The sequence below is a fragment of the Ascaphus truei genome, unplaced genomic scaffold (assembly GCF_040206685.1).
Source record: "Ascaphus truei isolate aAscTru1 unplaced genomic scaffold, aAscTru1.hap1 HAP1_SCAFFOLD_401, whole genome shotgun sequence".
NCBI classification, from domain to species: domain Eukaryota; kingdom Metazoa; phylum Chordata; class Amphibia; order Anura; family Ascaphidae; genus Ascaphus; species Ascaphus truei.
In genome coordinates, this window is record NW_027456732.1 from 59,433 (window position 1) to 73,646 (window position 14,214).

The 14,214-nt window shown below is 45.6% G+C and overlaps 2 protein-coding genes across 2 annotated transcripts; one reads left to right on the plus strand and one right to left on the minus strand.

Annotated features, from left to right (window-relative positions):
- Positions 1-2,283: 2,283 nt before the first annotated feature.
- LOC142483955 (histone H2A type 2-B) lies at positions 2,284-2,846 on the minus strand. Its single transcript, XM_075583873.1, has one exon. The coding sequence runs from the start codon at positions 2,805-2,807 to the stop codon at positions 2,415-2,417; it is 393 nt and encodes a 130-aa protein (XP_075439988.1). The 5' UTR covers positions 2,808-2,846; the 3' UTR covers positions 2,284-2,414.
- A 5,620-nt stretch (positions 2,847-8,466) lies between these two features.
- On the plus strand, positions 8,467-9,081 carry LOC142483957 (histone H2B 1.1-like). Its single transcript, XM_075583875.1, has one exon. It carries the CDS (start codon positions 8,488-8,490, stop codon positions 8,884-8,886), a length of 399 nt encoding a protein of 132 aa, XP_075439990.1. The 5' UTR covers positions 8,467-8,487; the 3' UTR covers positions 8,887-9,081.
- The last annotated feature ends 5,133 nt before the right edge of the window (positions 9,082-14,214 follow it).

Here is a 14,214-nt window from a genome sequence, read left to right on the forward strand (position 1 = left end):
CCTTAAATAAGGCTTTGCAGCAAACAGGCTGGCAAATAAAATGTCCGTGTATCAGACAGAGGGTTTCTGAAAATATCTCCCTAAATCTGTCTGATACACGGACGTTTTATTTGAACGTTTCCAGGGTAGGATTTTGCTGGAACATTGCGCTTCAATGTGCCCGAGAATATTACCTGATTCCCGGGTACATCTTTGGGGTGTCCCATAACTCGGGAACCCCGCTACATAGCAACAATCTGATTGAAGATTCTCTGCAAACCCCCACCCTTAAACTCACAGCCTCGCGAGATCCGTTGCTCCAGCACCCCTGGAAAGGCAAAATACAGAAAATACTGAATTGACGCATAATTTCTACATAGTCTCAGATATATATATACGACAGCTGGGTCCAAGAGCTGGCAGTCTAGAACCTTTACACACGGATCAGGGGTAACCAAGTGGGCTTAAACTTTATTATTGAGCCTGGTTACACCCTCACCGTCACAGGGGTTGCCCAAGTTTATTCTAGGGGGGCGCGGACATCTCCAACCTTTTCTTCAGTGACACGTTGCCATGGCAACCTGGCGTCAAATGACGCCGCGTGGTCATGTATTGTGCATGTCGCCAAAGAAATACGCGTGGTTCACATCACGTCACGATCCCGCGCGTCATATGACGCTGGATATTAGGTAAGGGGGGTATGAGCACAGGGGTTGCCAGGCAGTGGGTGCGCAGCACAGAAAGTTTGCGCACACCTGACATAGCATACAGTGCTTCCAGGAAATAAATAAATAAATAAATATATATATATATATATATATATACATATATATACATATATATATATATATATATATATATACATACACACACACACACACACACACACACACACACACACACACACACACACACACACACACACACACACACACACATTTACTTTAAACTCTTCACATATGTTTAAGTACTGGTAAATGTTTATGTATCATTAAGATGGTTATTTGATACAATTAATGTTATTCCATAGATCTGTGGGACTTTGGACATGTTTCTGCACTTTACCAGTCTCTTGGGATTAAACACATTCACACCAGGGACTTGTTCTGCATGTTACATTTTGGTTTATAGCACTGAGTATACTATTAGCACAAAAAGTATGATTATTGTTCTTGCTCAAAAGAGATTTAATTTGAGATTCTCAGGGCTTTGGTTCAAAGTTTGGGAAGTCAGATTGTTCTATTATACAAAATACCCATTTCTACACATTCCTTTAAATCCTATTGAAACCTTATTGCTGCCTACATTTTACCTTATTAATACTGACAACCATTTGAATGTTTCTTGTGGAAAATAAGCAACTCAAGTAAGGGAAAAAATACATTAATTTTAACACCAGTAGTTCCACCATGTGCTGTTTATTTTGAAGAACAGATGTAATTATTTGTGCAGCTTTTTGGTTATTGAATCATTCTATATAATCTTTATACTATTTTCGAACAAGTCCCAATTAATTATTGTATGCCTTTTGCATGTTTGTGGGCAATCATTAAACATCGTTAGCTGAATATAGTTGACGTTTTATTGTTTTGGCATAAATGTTACTCATCTCACTTCCCTTTGCTTTAATGAGTTAAAGTGTGGGTGAGTTCACTATAACACAGCTTCATGCCTTGCTGACTCGTGTCCGATTTAAAAACAGCTTTTAGCATTATAATCCAAGTAATACCGACATCGATTTCTACTCCAACAGCGCCACCGTGTGGTTTTTTGTTCCAATTACTTGCTTTTTGTTTAAATTGAATGCTTTGGCGCCTTTTTGTTTGTTCACTATATAAATATAAAGATATTAATATTATACTTTGCATTATCCGTGCTACACAACTTTGCTTTAATTTATAGGAGGTGGACCTGCAAATAGAGACTTTTTTTTAAATTATGGTTCTAAAGCAAGAGACATGCATCACAATCTGTCACTGACTTTGTGGCGGTTTATGCTTTCCTGGAAATAATAAAGTCGGTAAGAAAGTTTGGTCCCCGTGAAGTTAGTGTCGTTATGGTATGGAACAAATGTTTTTTTCCACGAGTTACAGAGCTATAGAAGTGTAACCAAACCTGTATAATTAGTGAAAGTAAATATCGGTTTGCAAGTGACTGCTTTGTGTTTATCTTCTGCAGATATAGCAAAATCATACCGGATTTTCACAATTACAGCACTAACAAGAGGCGATACATGTACTTTATTTTTATACACATTCTTTAATGTTTAATTTAATATCAGTAACAATTAAAAGACTTACTCATATTTAGGTAGAAATATATCTCGCTGCAGTAAATATGAAATGATTTGTCTTTCTCGATATTGTGGGTGGCTCTGAAAAGAGCCTTTGTGTTGGGTATGTGGGGGTCTCTGCTCCTGGTCTCAGGTATTCAGCTCACTTGCTCTTGGCCGGTTTGTGGCTCTCGGTTTTCTTGGGCAGCAGCACGGCCTGGATGTTGGGCAGAACACCCCCCTGAGCGATGGTGACTCCTCCGAGCAGCCGGTTCAGCTCCTCATCGTTACGCACAGCGAGCTGCAGGTGCCGGGGGATGATGCGGGACTTCTTATTATCCCGGGCGGCGTTACCGGCCAACTCCAGGATCTCCGCAGTCAGGTACTCGAGCACTGCGGCCAGATAGACCGGGGCTCCGGCTCCCACACGTTGAGCATAATTACCCTTCCGAAGAAGTCTGTGCACACGGCCGACTGGAAACTGCAGCCCAGCCCGAGAAGAGCGAGTCTTGGCTTTAGCGCGCGCTTTCCCGCTCTGTTTGCCTCTTCCAGACATTTCTATTAATCTGACCACAGCTGTAACAGCAAAAGAAATAACAAACCCTGACCGTTCTGTTCTGACTGACAGATTAAATCTGTCAGTGGTGATATTGGATACCGAGGCTTGAGCCTCATTACTCCAAGTTCTCTTGTTGAGTGTATTGTCGCACTCTTTAGGAAGCTTCTTGATCTGTGTTACTTGCCACAGTTGAGTTGGTTTCACAGGTTCAGCGCTGTGATGGGTCGTGGGTAGCGGTCAAATGGGTTTGCAGAGATCGCAGCAAGCTTCTTGATCAGCGGGTTTGAGTTCTGGTCCAGTTCCTTGTAGAATTTCTTGTTGAGCTTCTTTAGATGTTCATCTAACATCTCGATACCCAGTTCCCTATGAAGGTCTGCTATTCTTGTAGGAAGTGGAGCGTTGGACGCAATCCGCAGCGCCTTGTTCTGTAATTTTTGGAGAGATGATCTTTGATGTTGGTGGCAACCACTCCACACCGGGGAGGCGTATGTCATTGTGGGTCTAATGATCGCCTTGATCACATTGACTTTGCTCTTGATGGGCATGGTCCTTGTCTTCAGCAGAGGGTACAGTGCTGCCAGCTTGGTTGTTGCCTTCTGTTGAATCTTCTCAATGTGGTTTCTCCAGCTTAGTTTGCTATCTAGGATTACACCTAGGTAAGAGCTGTTTGGCTCCCATTTGACAGCCTCTCCGTTGAGGGTGATTGGCGGGTGTGCCTTGATCCTCTTTTTGGTAAACAGTGTAGCTGTAGTCTTGCTGGAGTTCAGTCCTACTTGCCAGTCGCTGTACCATGTTGATAGCATGTCTAGTGCTTTCTGGATGTTCTTAGCTACTTCTTTCTCTCTGAAGGACTGGGAGATGACTGCCACATCGTCTGCGTAGAGTGCCAGTTGAGTCTTGTGGAGGTCTGTGGGGATGTCATTCATGAAGAGGTTGAAAAGGAAAGGTCCCAGGACTGATCCCTGTGGCACGCCAGCGCGGATGGGGCGTGTTGTTGAGAGCTCTTCCCGCACAGCCACGTGGAATGTGCGCTCCCGCAAGTAGCTTGCAGTCAGCTTAATCAGGTAGTTTGGGAATTTCAGGTTGATCATTTTGTGCAGTAGTCCTTCATGCCAAACTCTGTCAAACGCTTTGGCCACGTCCAAGAAGACAACTCCAGTTGATTTGTGGATGTTGAATCCATGGCTTATTATGTCAACGACTCGCAGCAGCTGATGGTTGGTTGAGTGGTCCTTCCGGAATCCAAATTGCTCCTTTAGTAGAATGTTTTTACCAGAGGCAAAGTGGCGGAGGCGCGTAAGAATAACTTTCTCCAGGAGTTTCGACAGTCCAGAGAGCAGGCTTATCGGACGGTAGTTTGCAGGATCCCTCCGTGGTTTTCCAGGCTTTGGAAATACAATGACCTTGGCTTCCTTCCAGGATTGAGGAAAGTGCTGGAGCCGCATGCATGCATTGAAGATTTCTGCAAGGCATTCCATGGCTGCCGGCGGAAGCTTCTTGATGGCCAGGTTGGTAATTCCGTCACTTCCTGGTGCTTTGCCATTTGCCAGCTTTTCTGCAAGTTGCATTATCTCAGTCCTGGTGCATCCTTCAAGGGTTTCCGCTTCGGTCTCTGGTAGGTGCTCGGTAAGATGCCTGTTAACTCCTTGCTCAACTTCCCGTGCTATTTTGCTGGCTTGGTTAGGCCTAAAAGTTGTCTCCAGTGTGTCAGCGAGAACCTCTGCCTTGTCCTTGTTGCTACATGCCAGGTGGGTCTGGCCCTGGATCGGTGGATTAGGCTCCTTCTTCCCGGTCAGGCGTCGGGTCATTCTCCAAACAGAGTTGTCGGATTCCTTCAGCTTGGCTGCTGCGGCCTCCCACCTCTCCCCCCGGTGTTGGCTGATTTGCTGTCGCAGTAGTCTGGCAAGTGAGTTGTACTTTACCAGAAGGTCAGGTGTGCGGAACTTCTGCCATTGGCGTCGGGCCCTGTTTTTCTCAGCAATCGCTTGCTTGATCCCGCTCGGTAGGTCGTAGATGGAGCAGCGTTTGGGCATCTGTTTCGGGACGCTGTGCTCTATTGCATGTTGGACTGCGGTAGTAAAGGTGTTAACAGCATCATCAATGTCTCCGTTGGTGTCCAAGGGGCGGGGGTTTGTGATGTTGCTCAACTCTTCTTTGTACAGGCTCCAGTTCGCCCTGGTGAAGTTGTACCTGGGTGTTTGCTGGTGGGTTTCCATCTCGTCGCCAACAGTAATGGTAACTGGGTTGTGGTCTGAGGTCAGTTCCGCCAGGGTTTCCAACTGGACAGAATGTTTCACGTTCTTCAGTAAGACAATGTCCAGGACATCCGGTGTGTGGCTTGCAGTGCCTGGGTAGTGGGTGGGTTCTGTAGGGCCAGCCACTACAAAGTCACTCTCCTTTGAGTAAGCAAGAAGAGCTTGTCCTCTGGAGTTTGCTGTCCTTGAGTTCCAGCACCGGTGTTTGGCATTTAGGTCTCCCCCGATGATGGTTGGGACAGTGGAGTCCAGCAGAGCTTCCAAGTCTCCCAAATGTAGCTTCACCTTAGGGGGGCAGTAGGTGGCAATTAGTCGCAGTGGTCCTGTTGCAGTCTTTACCTGTACTCCAGTGGCTTCAATACTCCGGAGGGGTGGTAGTGCAATCTCATTATGGCTGACCCGTGTGTTAACAATCACAGCCGTCCCACCACCTCTGGCTCCTGTTGCCCGGTCGGTACGGTATACCCTGTGGTTCGCCAGGCTTAGTTTTTGGTTTCCTTGAAGGTGGGTCTCCGAGAGCAGAGCTGCGCATACATTCCTCGATTCCATCAGGTGAAGGAGTTCATCTGTCTTCTTGCTGATACCATTTGCATTCCACATCACGATGACAGAACTGCGTTTAGATGTTGCTGCCATGGTGGTTAGTTTCTGTGCTCCTGAGAAGGGCCGGGATGAGATTCGCTATCATTGTCACAATGGGGTGAATATCCATTCTCGCAATAGCGCTCGCTATTTTAAGGATGATCTCTAGCCAGTTTGTTGGGCTTGCGGTTCCGCCTGCGGGGTCCGGGTTGGCCGCCTCAACGGGGTTGGTGGATGCTGTCCTGAGAGTTTCCGCGTAGGTCTGTCCGTCTGGGTTTTGCATCCTCTGGGTGGATGCCGTGCCTTGGTCTGGGATCAGGTGTTCTGTGGTCCTCTGTCTCTCCGGCGCCAGGCGGGGAAGCTGGTATTGAGTAGTGGGTGTCTTCCTTGGTGCCTGCTCCATCAGGTGGGGTGTCCGCTTTTCCCGTTCCTCTTGCTTTGCTTTTGTGAGGTACGGGCAACCACGGTAGCTTGCCGGGTGTGGGCCTTTGCAGTTTGCACATGTCGCCAGCTCCTTCTTCCTATCTCGTGGGCATTCCTTGGAGTTGTGGTTCTCTCCACAACACACACAGCGTGGCTTCTGGTGGCAGAATGCAGAGGTATGCCCGAGCCGTTGGCAGTTGAAACACATGGTTGGGCCTTTTCTGCCCTTTGGCGCTTCTGTGGTTACCACACAGCTACAAAGCTTGGTAATCTTGGTAAGATCTGCAGGCTGGCTCTCCGGGGTTTCTGCCAGTGTGACAATAAACAAAGGGAACTTCTTGGTCTTGTCCACCGGGGATGTCAACTGGGCTACGCTCTTGACTGGTAGTCCATGTTCCGCGAGGTCGTGGGAAATCTCCCCCACGGAGGCGTTTGCTGGTAAGCCGCGAATTACAAATTTCTGGGGCTTTAGGCGCGTCAGTGGGAAGGTGTAGTATTCTATGCCCTGCTTTGCAAAGCAGTCCGTCAAGCTCCGGTAGTCGTCCACAGTTGTGGTAGTGATCTTTGCGTGGTTCGCCCGTGGTTTAACTACAAACGGGGAAGTGCAGTGTTCGGTGAGGATGTCGACAAGGTCCTTGTGGGTCTTCATATTCCTGACCATTACCGGTGGTATGCGAATCTTTTTGGGTGGGAGTGCAGTCTCTTCATCGTTGCACCTGGGCCCTGAGCAGTCATCGGCACCAGCAAGTGGCTCGAAGCGGTTTGATGTTTTGATGCCTTGGTCTTCCTTGTGCTTCTGCATCTTTGTCTTTGCTACCGATGGAGGGGAAGAACCATTGGAGCTATCAGAGTTTGCTCGCCCTCTCTTCTTCACTAAAGTGTAGTCCATGTCTTCTGCAGCATCATGTATTGCAGTCTCCATAGGTGGCACATTTGCCTCTGCCATAATAAGGCGCAGACCAGAGCCACGCACCCGCACGGCGGCGGGCACACGGCACAAATCGGAGCCACACGTACGGCGGCGGGCACACGGCACAAATCAGAGCCACACGCACGGCGGCGAGCACACGGCACAAGTCAGAGCCACACACACACACGGCGGCGAGCACACAGCCCAGATCAGAGCCACGCACCCGCACGGCGGCGGGCACACGGCCCAAATCAGAGCCACGCACCCGCACGGCAGCGGGCACACGGCCCAAATCAGAGCCACACACACACGCACGGCGGTGAGCACACGGCCCAAAGCACGCAACGCAGGGAGCAAAAGCACACGGCGCAGGGGGGGGCACAGCACAGAGCGCAGGGGGGGGCACAGCACAGAGCGCAGGGGGGGCACAGCACAGAGCGCAGGGGGGGCACAGCAGAGCGCAGGGGGGGCACAGCACAGAGCGCAGGGGGGGCACAGCACAGAGCGCAGGGGGGGCACAGCACAGAGCGCAGGGGGGAGCACAGAGCACAGGGGGGAGCACAGAGCACAGGGGGGAGCACAGAGCACAGGGGGGAGCACAGAGCACAGGGGGGAGCACAGAGCACAGGGGGGAGCACAGAGCACAGGGGGGAGCACAGAGCACAGGGGGGAGCACAGAGCACAGGGGGGCACAGCACAGAGCGCAGGGGGGCACAGCAGAGAGCGCAGGGGGGCACAGCACAGAGCACAGGGGGGCGCAGCACAGCGCACAGGGGGGGGCACTGAGCACGGGGGGGGCACAGAGCACAGGGGGGGCACTGCACTAAACAGGGGGGGGGCACAGCACTAGGCAGGGGGGGGGGCAAGGCCGGGGGTCACAGCAAGTCGCAGCTCTGGGCTCAGTAATGCACACAGAACTCAGTATACAGTGCAATAAAGCTATAAAGCAAAGCGATGGGCAATGACCCACGTGGCAGCAGCGGCTCTCCCCCACGTGGCAGCAGCGGCTCTCCAAACGGGCCAGTCAATACATCCCCGACTGAAACTCCGGAAAGTGGTGTCGGCGGCGGGCGCTGTGATGGGAAGTGACCCACTCGAGGAGTCATCAGCCTCTCCGGTCAGTTCAATGAATGAATGAATCTCAATCAATCTGACTCAATAAAAAAATAAAGAAAAAAAACGCTGCAGCTGCGTATTTATGGACTGCAGATCGCTGTGAATAACAAACCCCGCCCCCTGTGCCCTTATTTATACCTTTATGGTGCATCGTAACTCCTCTGTCATTGGTCAGTCTTCAAATCAGCCAATCAGTTCCAGAATCCTGTAACTACCAATCATCTTGCTTGCAATGTATCTGATGAGGTCTAAACAGTCACATGATAAAGTCAGCCAATGCAAGAACAGAAGACTGCAGCTTCTTATTTGCATAGGAAGCCTATAAATAGAGCTGCTGGGGGAGGAGTTAGACATTGTCTGTTTGTAGCTGAAGGAGGAAGCATCGCTCAATATGCCTGAACCAGCCAAGTCAGCGCCAGCTGCGAAGTCAGCGCCAGCTGCCAAGAAGGGCTCTAAGAAAGCCGTGACCAAGACCCAGAAGAAGGATGGGAAGAAGCGTAGGAAGACCAGGAAGGAGAGTTACGCTATCTACGTGTACAAGGTGCTGAAGCAGGTTCACCCTGACACCGGCATCTCCTCCAAGGCCATGGGCATCATGAACTCCTTTGTCAACGATATCTTCGAGCGCATCGCAGGAGAAGCCTCCCGTCTGGCTCATTACAACAAACGCTCCACCATCACTTCCCGGGAGATCCAGACCGCCGTGCGCCTGCTGCTGCCGGGAGAGCTGGCCAAGCACGCAGTGTCCGAGGGCACCAAGGCTGTCACCAAGTACACTAGCGCCAAGTAACCCTGATCTCATCACTGACCCACAAACACAAAGGCTCTTCTAAGAGCCACCCACCTTATCCGTGTAAAAGCTATAATGCTCATATTTACTCTGCATTCGGGATAAAAGGGTAAGCACCAAATGCAACGAAGTGTTCTGTTAGATTTAGTTTTATTTACACAGTTGTATTTATTGGTTTGTTTTAGTTTTAAAGCTATTGATCTGACCGGAGAACAGCAGAAAAGCGCCAGGAATCCCATTCAATGTATATGTAGTTCGCACAAATACCACAGGGTGGCGCTGCTGTTATACAAGAAATTCGTGCTCATCAAAGCAGGATTTGGTATTCACACAATGCGATTATTTTTTTTACTGACACCGTTTTTGAGTCCCAGTAAAATGCAGATTGTATGTAAATGCATATTAAAACTACATGAAATGATGCCCCCAACACCCGCATGATGCATTTGATCTAGGGCAGTTCTAGGGCACATACAGCCAATGCAATTATATTTTCCACATGAGTTTGATACGAGCATAGTTAATGTGTATATATAAAGTTGGCCTTTTTATAGTTTGCGGTAAAACATTTTTAGTAGGTTCACTTTAAAAGCTTTACATTTAATTTTTACTGAACAGCAAGTGATATTTCTTTTCCTCTTGGATTTACAATATTGAACATTCGTTTACAAAGCCATAAAATCTGTATTAAATAATGAAAGTTGATCTGGTTTTAAAGATGTCAAGTGCTCCCACTTTGAGATCTGTTAAGAGGAATTGTACCTTTAGTATAAACAAGAAATAATTCGTATAATTTGATGTACTATTTTATAGACTAATATCATGTAACATCAACATTTGTTAGAAAAAAATCCAATTAGATTTTTTTTCTTTAGCAGTTTAATTGATTTTCTGTACAACATGGGATGAAGGGAAAAGGATGTGTCCGCATCAGCTTTTTTAGTGGTTTGAAGTTGGAAGAGATAATAACACAGAGGTGCGATATAGGCTAGAAGGGTTAATGATAAACAGATAGTGCCCTACAGAATACACTCACTCTGTGAGTGTATGTAATGATGAAGTAATAATAAAATCCTTTTATTGGTTATTAAAACAGTATTGGAAAGAGGGATTCAGGTGTGTAACTCCAAGACCTGTCCCTATTAGACCGCTAACCACTTGAGCACTCAGTCGTTCAAAAATCACTGTAGCAGAGAGATAGTTACTGTAACAGCATACCTTTATTGCGTCTGTGCAATATTACTAAAAAATAACTCTGCTACTAAATGACATGCACCACGCGTGCTGTTATGTTTTTGTAGAAATTCTTGGTCTGGGTCTGAGAAATCTTTCACATATCTATACTGTATATGACGCAACAACATAAGACACAATCTTAGCTATATGTGTTATTTTTCTAAAAAATATAATGCTGGGAGAAATATTTGCACCAGCAAAATACACAAGGGGCACAAAAGTTATTTTCAAATTGTGCCAAAGTTATACATATGGCTAAGATTGTTTCTTATGTTGTTGCGTCATATACAGTATAGATATGTGAAAGATATCTCAGACCCAGACCAAGAATTTCTACAAAAACATAACAGCACGCGTGGTGCATGTCATTTAGTAGCAGAGTCATTTTTTATTAATATTGCACAGACGCAATAAAGGTATGCTGTTAACTATCTCTCTGCTACAGTGATTTTTGAACGACTGAGTGCTCAAGTGGTTAGCGGTCTAATAGGTACAGTTCTTGGAGTTACACACCTGAATCCCTCTTTCCAATACTGTTTTAATAACCAATAAAAGGATTTTATTACTTCATCATTACATACACAGTGAGTGCATTCTGTAGGGCACTCTCTGTTTGTTTATAATTGATTTTCTGATCATTTGTCAGAACTGTAAATGACAAATATGTATCACGTTGTTCTGTTACGTCCATAAATACAACCACTCATTGAATGTGTAAAATCCATCAATGTGGCTAAAGGTTTTGATGAGCATCTCATTCAGGAGTCAGAAGCAGATTTTTTTTAATGTAAAAGTGCCTGCATTGAAGAAACATTGATGAAGCAAAGAGAAACACACAGCAATATTTAAATCACTGCATAATTACCATATGCAAATCATGTGAAATCGTATAAAAAAAATTAAATTCATAATTTCTGTAGTTTTAAATAATGGTGACTTTTTTATAATTCAACTTAGTTCAATTTTTAATCTGTTTTAAAGCATCCTTTAATTTCTACAGCAGGTTTTAGCCCACCTCCTATGAAGTGCGAATCTTTCCAACACTTTCCTGTTTGTGATAATTTGTTGCCAATATTCTATGCAGTTTGAGCTGCATCTGCAACAATAGATAGTTACTATATTAAAATAAGGATACATTGTAGCTGCTGTAACACTGACTGAAGGATTGTTTGAAACGAAAAGGTGGCAAATATGTTAGGCACACAATCAGGATTTGTACAGATTTATAACAGGTGTATTTAACGATTGCCAGTTTAGGCAAGCTTGTGGAATTATACATTGTCACATGCTTTACATATAAAAAGAAAAATAAGGGGGGTGGGAGAGAGTAGTATTTTCTGCATTTAGGGGTGTGTGGGTGTGTGTGTATATATGTGTATGTATGTATATATATATATATATATATATTAATATATATATACAGTGTTCGACAAACCTATACATTTGCTCGCCCCGGGAAAGTGGATTTAACCCCCGGGCGAGTAAATATTGGCCCAAGCAGCACACGTTTGGTAATAGGTGGCGAGTAGATATTTTTGTGTGGCGAGTAGATTTTTTGGTGATTTGTCAACCACTGTATATATATATATATATTAGTATGCTCAACAATATAAAGATAAGCTAAAGAAATGCTCAGTCTTAAAATAATAAATAAAATAAAGCATAAGAGCACAAACCAACTGCCTCAGAAAAATTAAACCTTTAGAATGAAACACTTAAAATGTATATTATGAGCAACTATGAACAGTTTGAGGTATCTGTGATGATATGGGTACTGAGGCTCTTATAAAAAATGTGAAGCCCACCCATTGCCCTATTGTCTGGATGACTACACAAGACTGCCCTGTGTGTGTATTTTATTTTTATATATTTAATCTATATCCTATTGTGGCTCACCTGGCCAAATATATGATGTCAATGTATGTGTAAACATTTATTTTCTGTGTCAAATGTAACTGCAAGCATAAACATGTGTTCTAAAGCATATCCAAGACCTCTGGACATGCAGGGCTTAGAAACCCTTTGTTCAGCTCATGTCTGCAGAAATGGCTATTGCTGGGACTAGAGCAGAGGGTGTGTACTCGAGCCTGGGGTACCGTGACTGAAGGCAGGGCCATTGTTCAGGTGAGACTGAGTCATCAATCTCCACAAGTGGTATCCAGCTGAAACTGGACCCTGAGTTTTTAAGAACCAACTGACTCAGACACTGAGACATTGGTTAGTTGGTTTGAATTTCCCGAAGCCTTGATTGGCCTATAAGCCTACATCAATTGAGTAGACATCACTGACCAATGACAAAGTAATGAAACTGCAGGATGCAAGCGGAACTAGGAGGACCCAAATTCCCCCACAACCAATAGTCTAAAGTACCAGCACTACCTGACTCTAAGAAAACTTGATACTATGGATTATGCCACAATGATAAATAATTTAATATCAGCACAAGATAATACAGGGAGTAATGCGGCGCTAATGCAAAAACACAGATAAGCCAGTGGTGATTGGGGTGAACAATATAGGGAAAAATGGGTGTGACAATATAAAGGCACAAAATGGGGACAAAACACACAAGGGGGAAGGGTAATCAGGGGGGCAACGTTTCGGGGGGGACACCCCTTCCTCAGGCCCGTTCCCTCAGGTCTTAAAAGACCATAAGGTACTTCCCTTCACCCTAACACCCCAATAACCAGAGCAGCACTCAAAGACCAATGTAATGTCAATAGAAGGCTCAAAATCAGCAAATCAAGTACTGAGTAAGCCAGAGAAAGTATAAGCAAAGTAAATCAGACCATCAGGTTACAAGACCATATATCTTTCTGCGATTGGCCCACGTAGCATCCATGCTGTGATTGGTCCCAAACGCTGCATCCACTTTGTGATTGGTTATCACCCTTTCTCCATGATTTACTATGGAGATAGGAACACAGAAAAGGGACGGTCACTGAAGACCAGTTGGATCAAGCAACAGACAGGACACAGATCAAATGGGTGTTTATTTTGGACGCAGCCAACAGAGCTACAGTATACTCACACGAACAGGGAAAACATAGAATTCTAGCAGTCCTCGATGCCAGTGCCATTGAAATGGTTTGCCCATTGCAGCTTCCACTCTTGGTTGGGATAGGGATGTCCAGGAAGCGCTGGCTGCAAGGATGCAAGCAGGTAAGTTTAAATCTCCCGCATCAGATAGGCATGCAGCCTCGTCTTGGGTGTCTCTGGCACAACCTCAGAGAATACCATTTAGTTCATCAACACACCAGTCCAGGAATGATCTCTGGAACTAAACTTGCTATGCCTTGATGAGATACAGTAGCCACTTCTCGCTCTCTGGGGCAGACAATGGCTCCCAGATAGGCAAGTCCATCCCCACTCTCCTTTGTCCTCAACCCCCTCCTGAAACCATAAAAATGGTGAGGAACTTTCAAGGGTTAATTGTGTACTTATAATGTTATAAACATTCCGCAATTGGACTTCATATAGGTTGTGTACAATATCAGCATCAATTTCCCTAGCCAATTCCAATCTGGCTTTCGCCAAAAACTCTTCACGGTAACTACCCTGCTAAAAGTTTGCAATGAAATCCAGTGTGGAATGAAATGGGGGCAACGCACCGGTGCAATATTCCTAGATTTTGCAAAGGCGTTTGATACTGTTGATCATGCTATACTGCTTAACAAACTCCAGTGCTCTGGAATAAGGAAGCATGCTTGAAACTGGTTTCATTCCAATCTATTAGGTAGATCCCAACATGTGTCCATCTCAGGCTCTAACTCCAACCCCTTGGATATCACCTGTGGTGTCCTGCAAGGCTCTGTCCTGGGGCTCCTTCTTTTCTTTGTGTTCATCAATGATCTTCCTACAGCTTGTAAGGGAGCTTCAAGGCACATGTATGCAGATGACACAATATTATATGCACACAGTCCTAGCCTCTCCGACCTTGAACCCATACTTCAATCTGACTTTTTGAGACTTAAAAATTGGATTTCCCAAAACAAACTGTTTTTAAACACTGGGACCAAAAAAAGTCATAAGTGCGAGGTGCTAAAGACTATATACAGAACAACTGGTGTATAGATAAAATAGGATATTCCT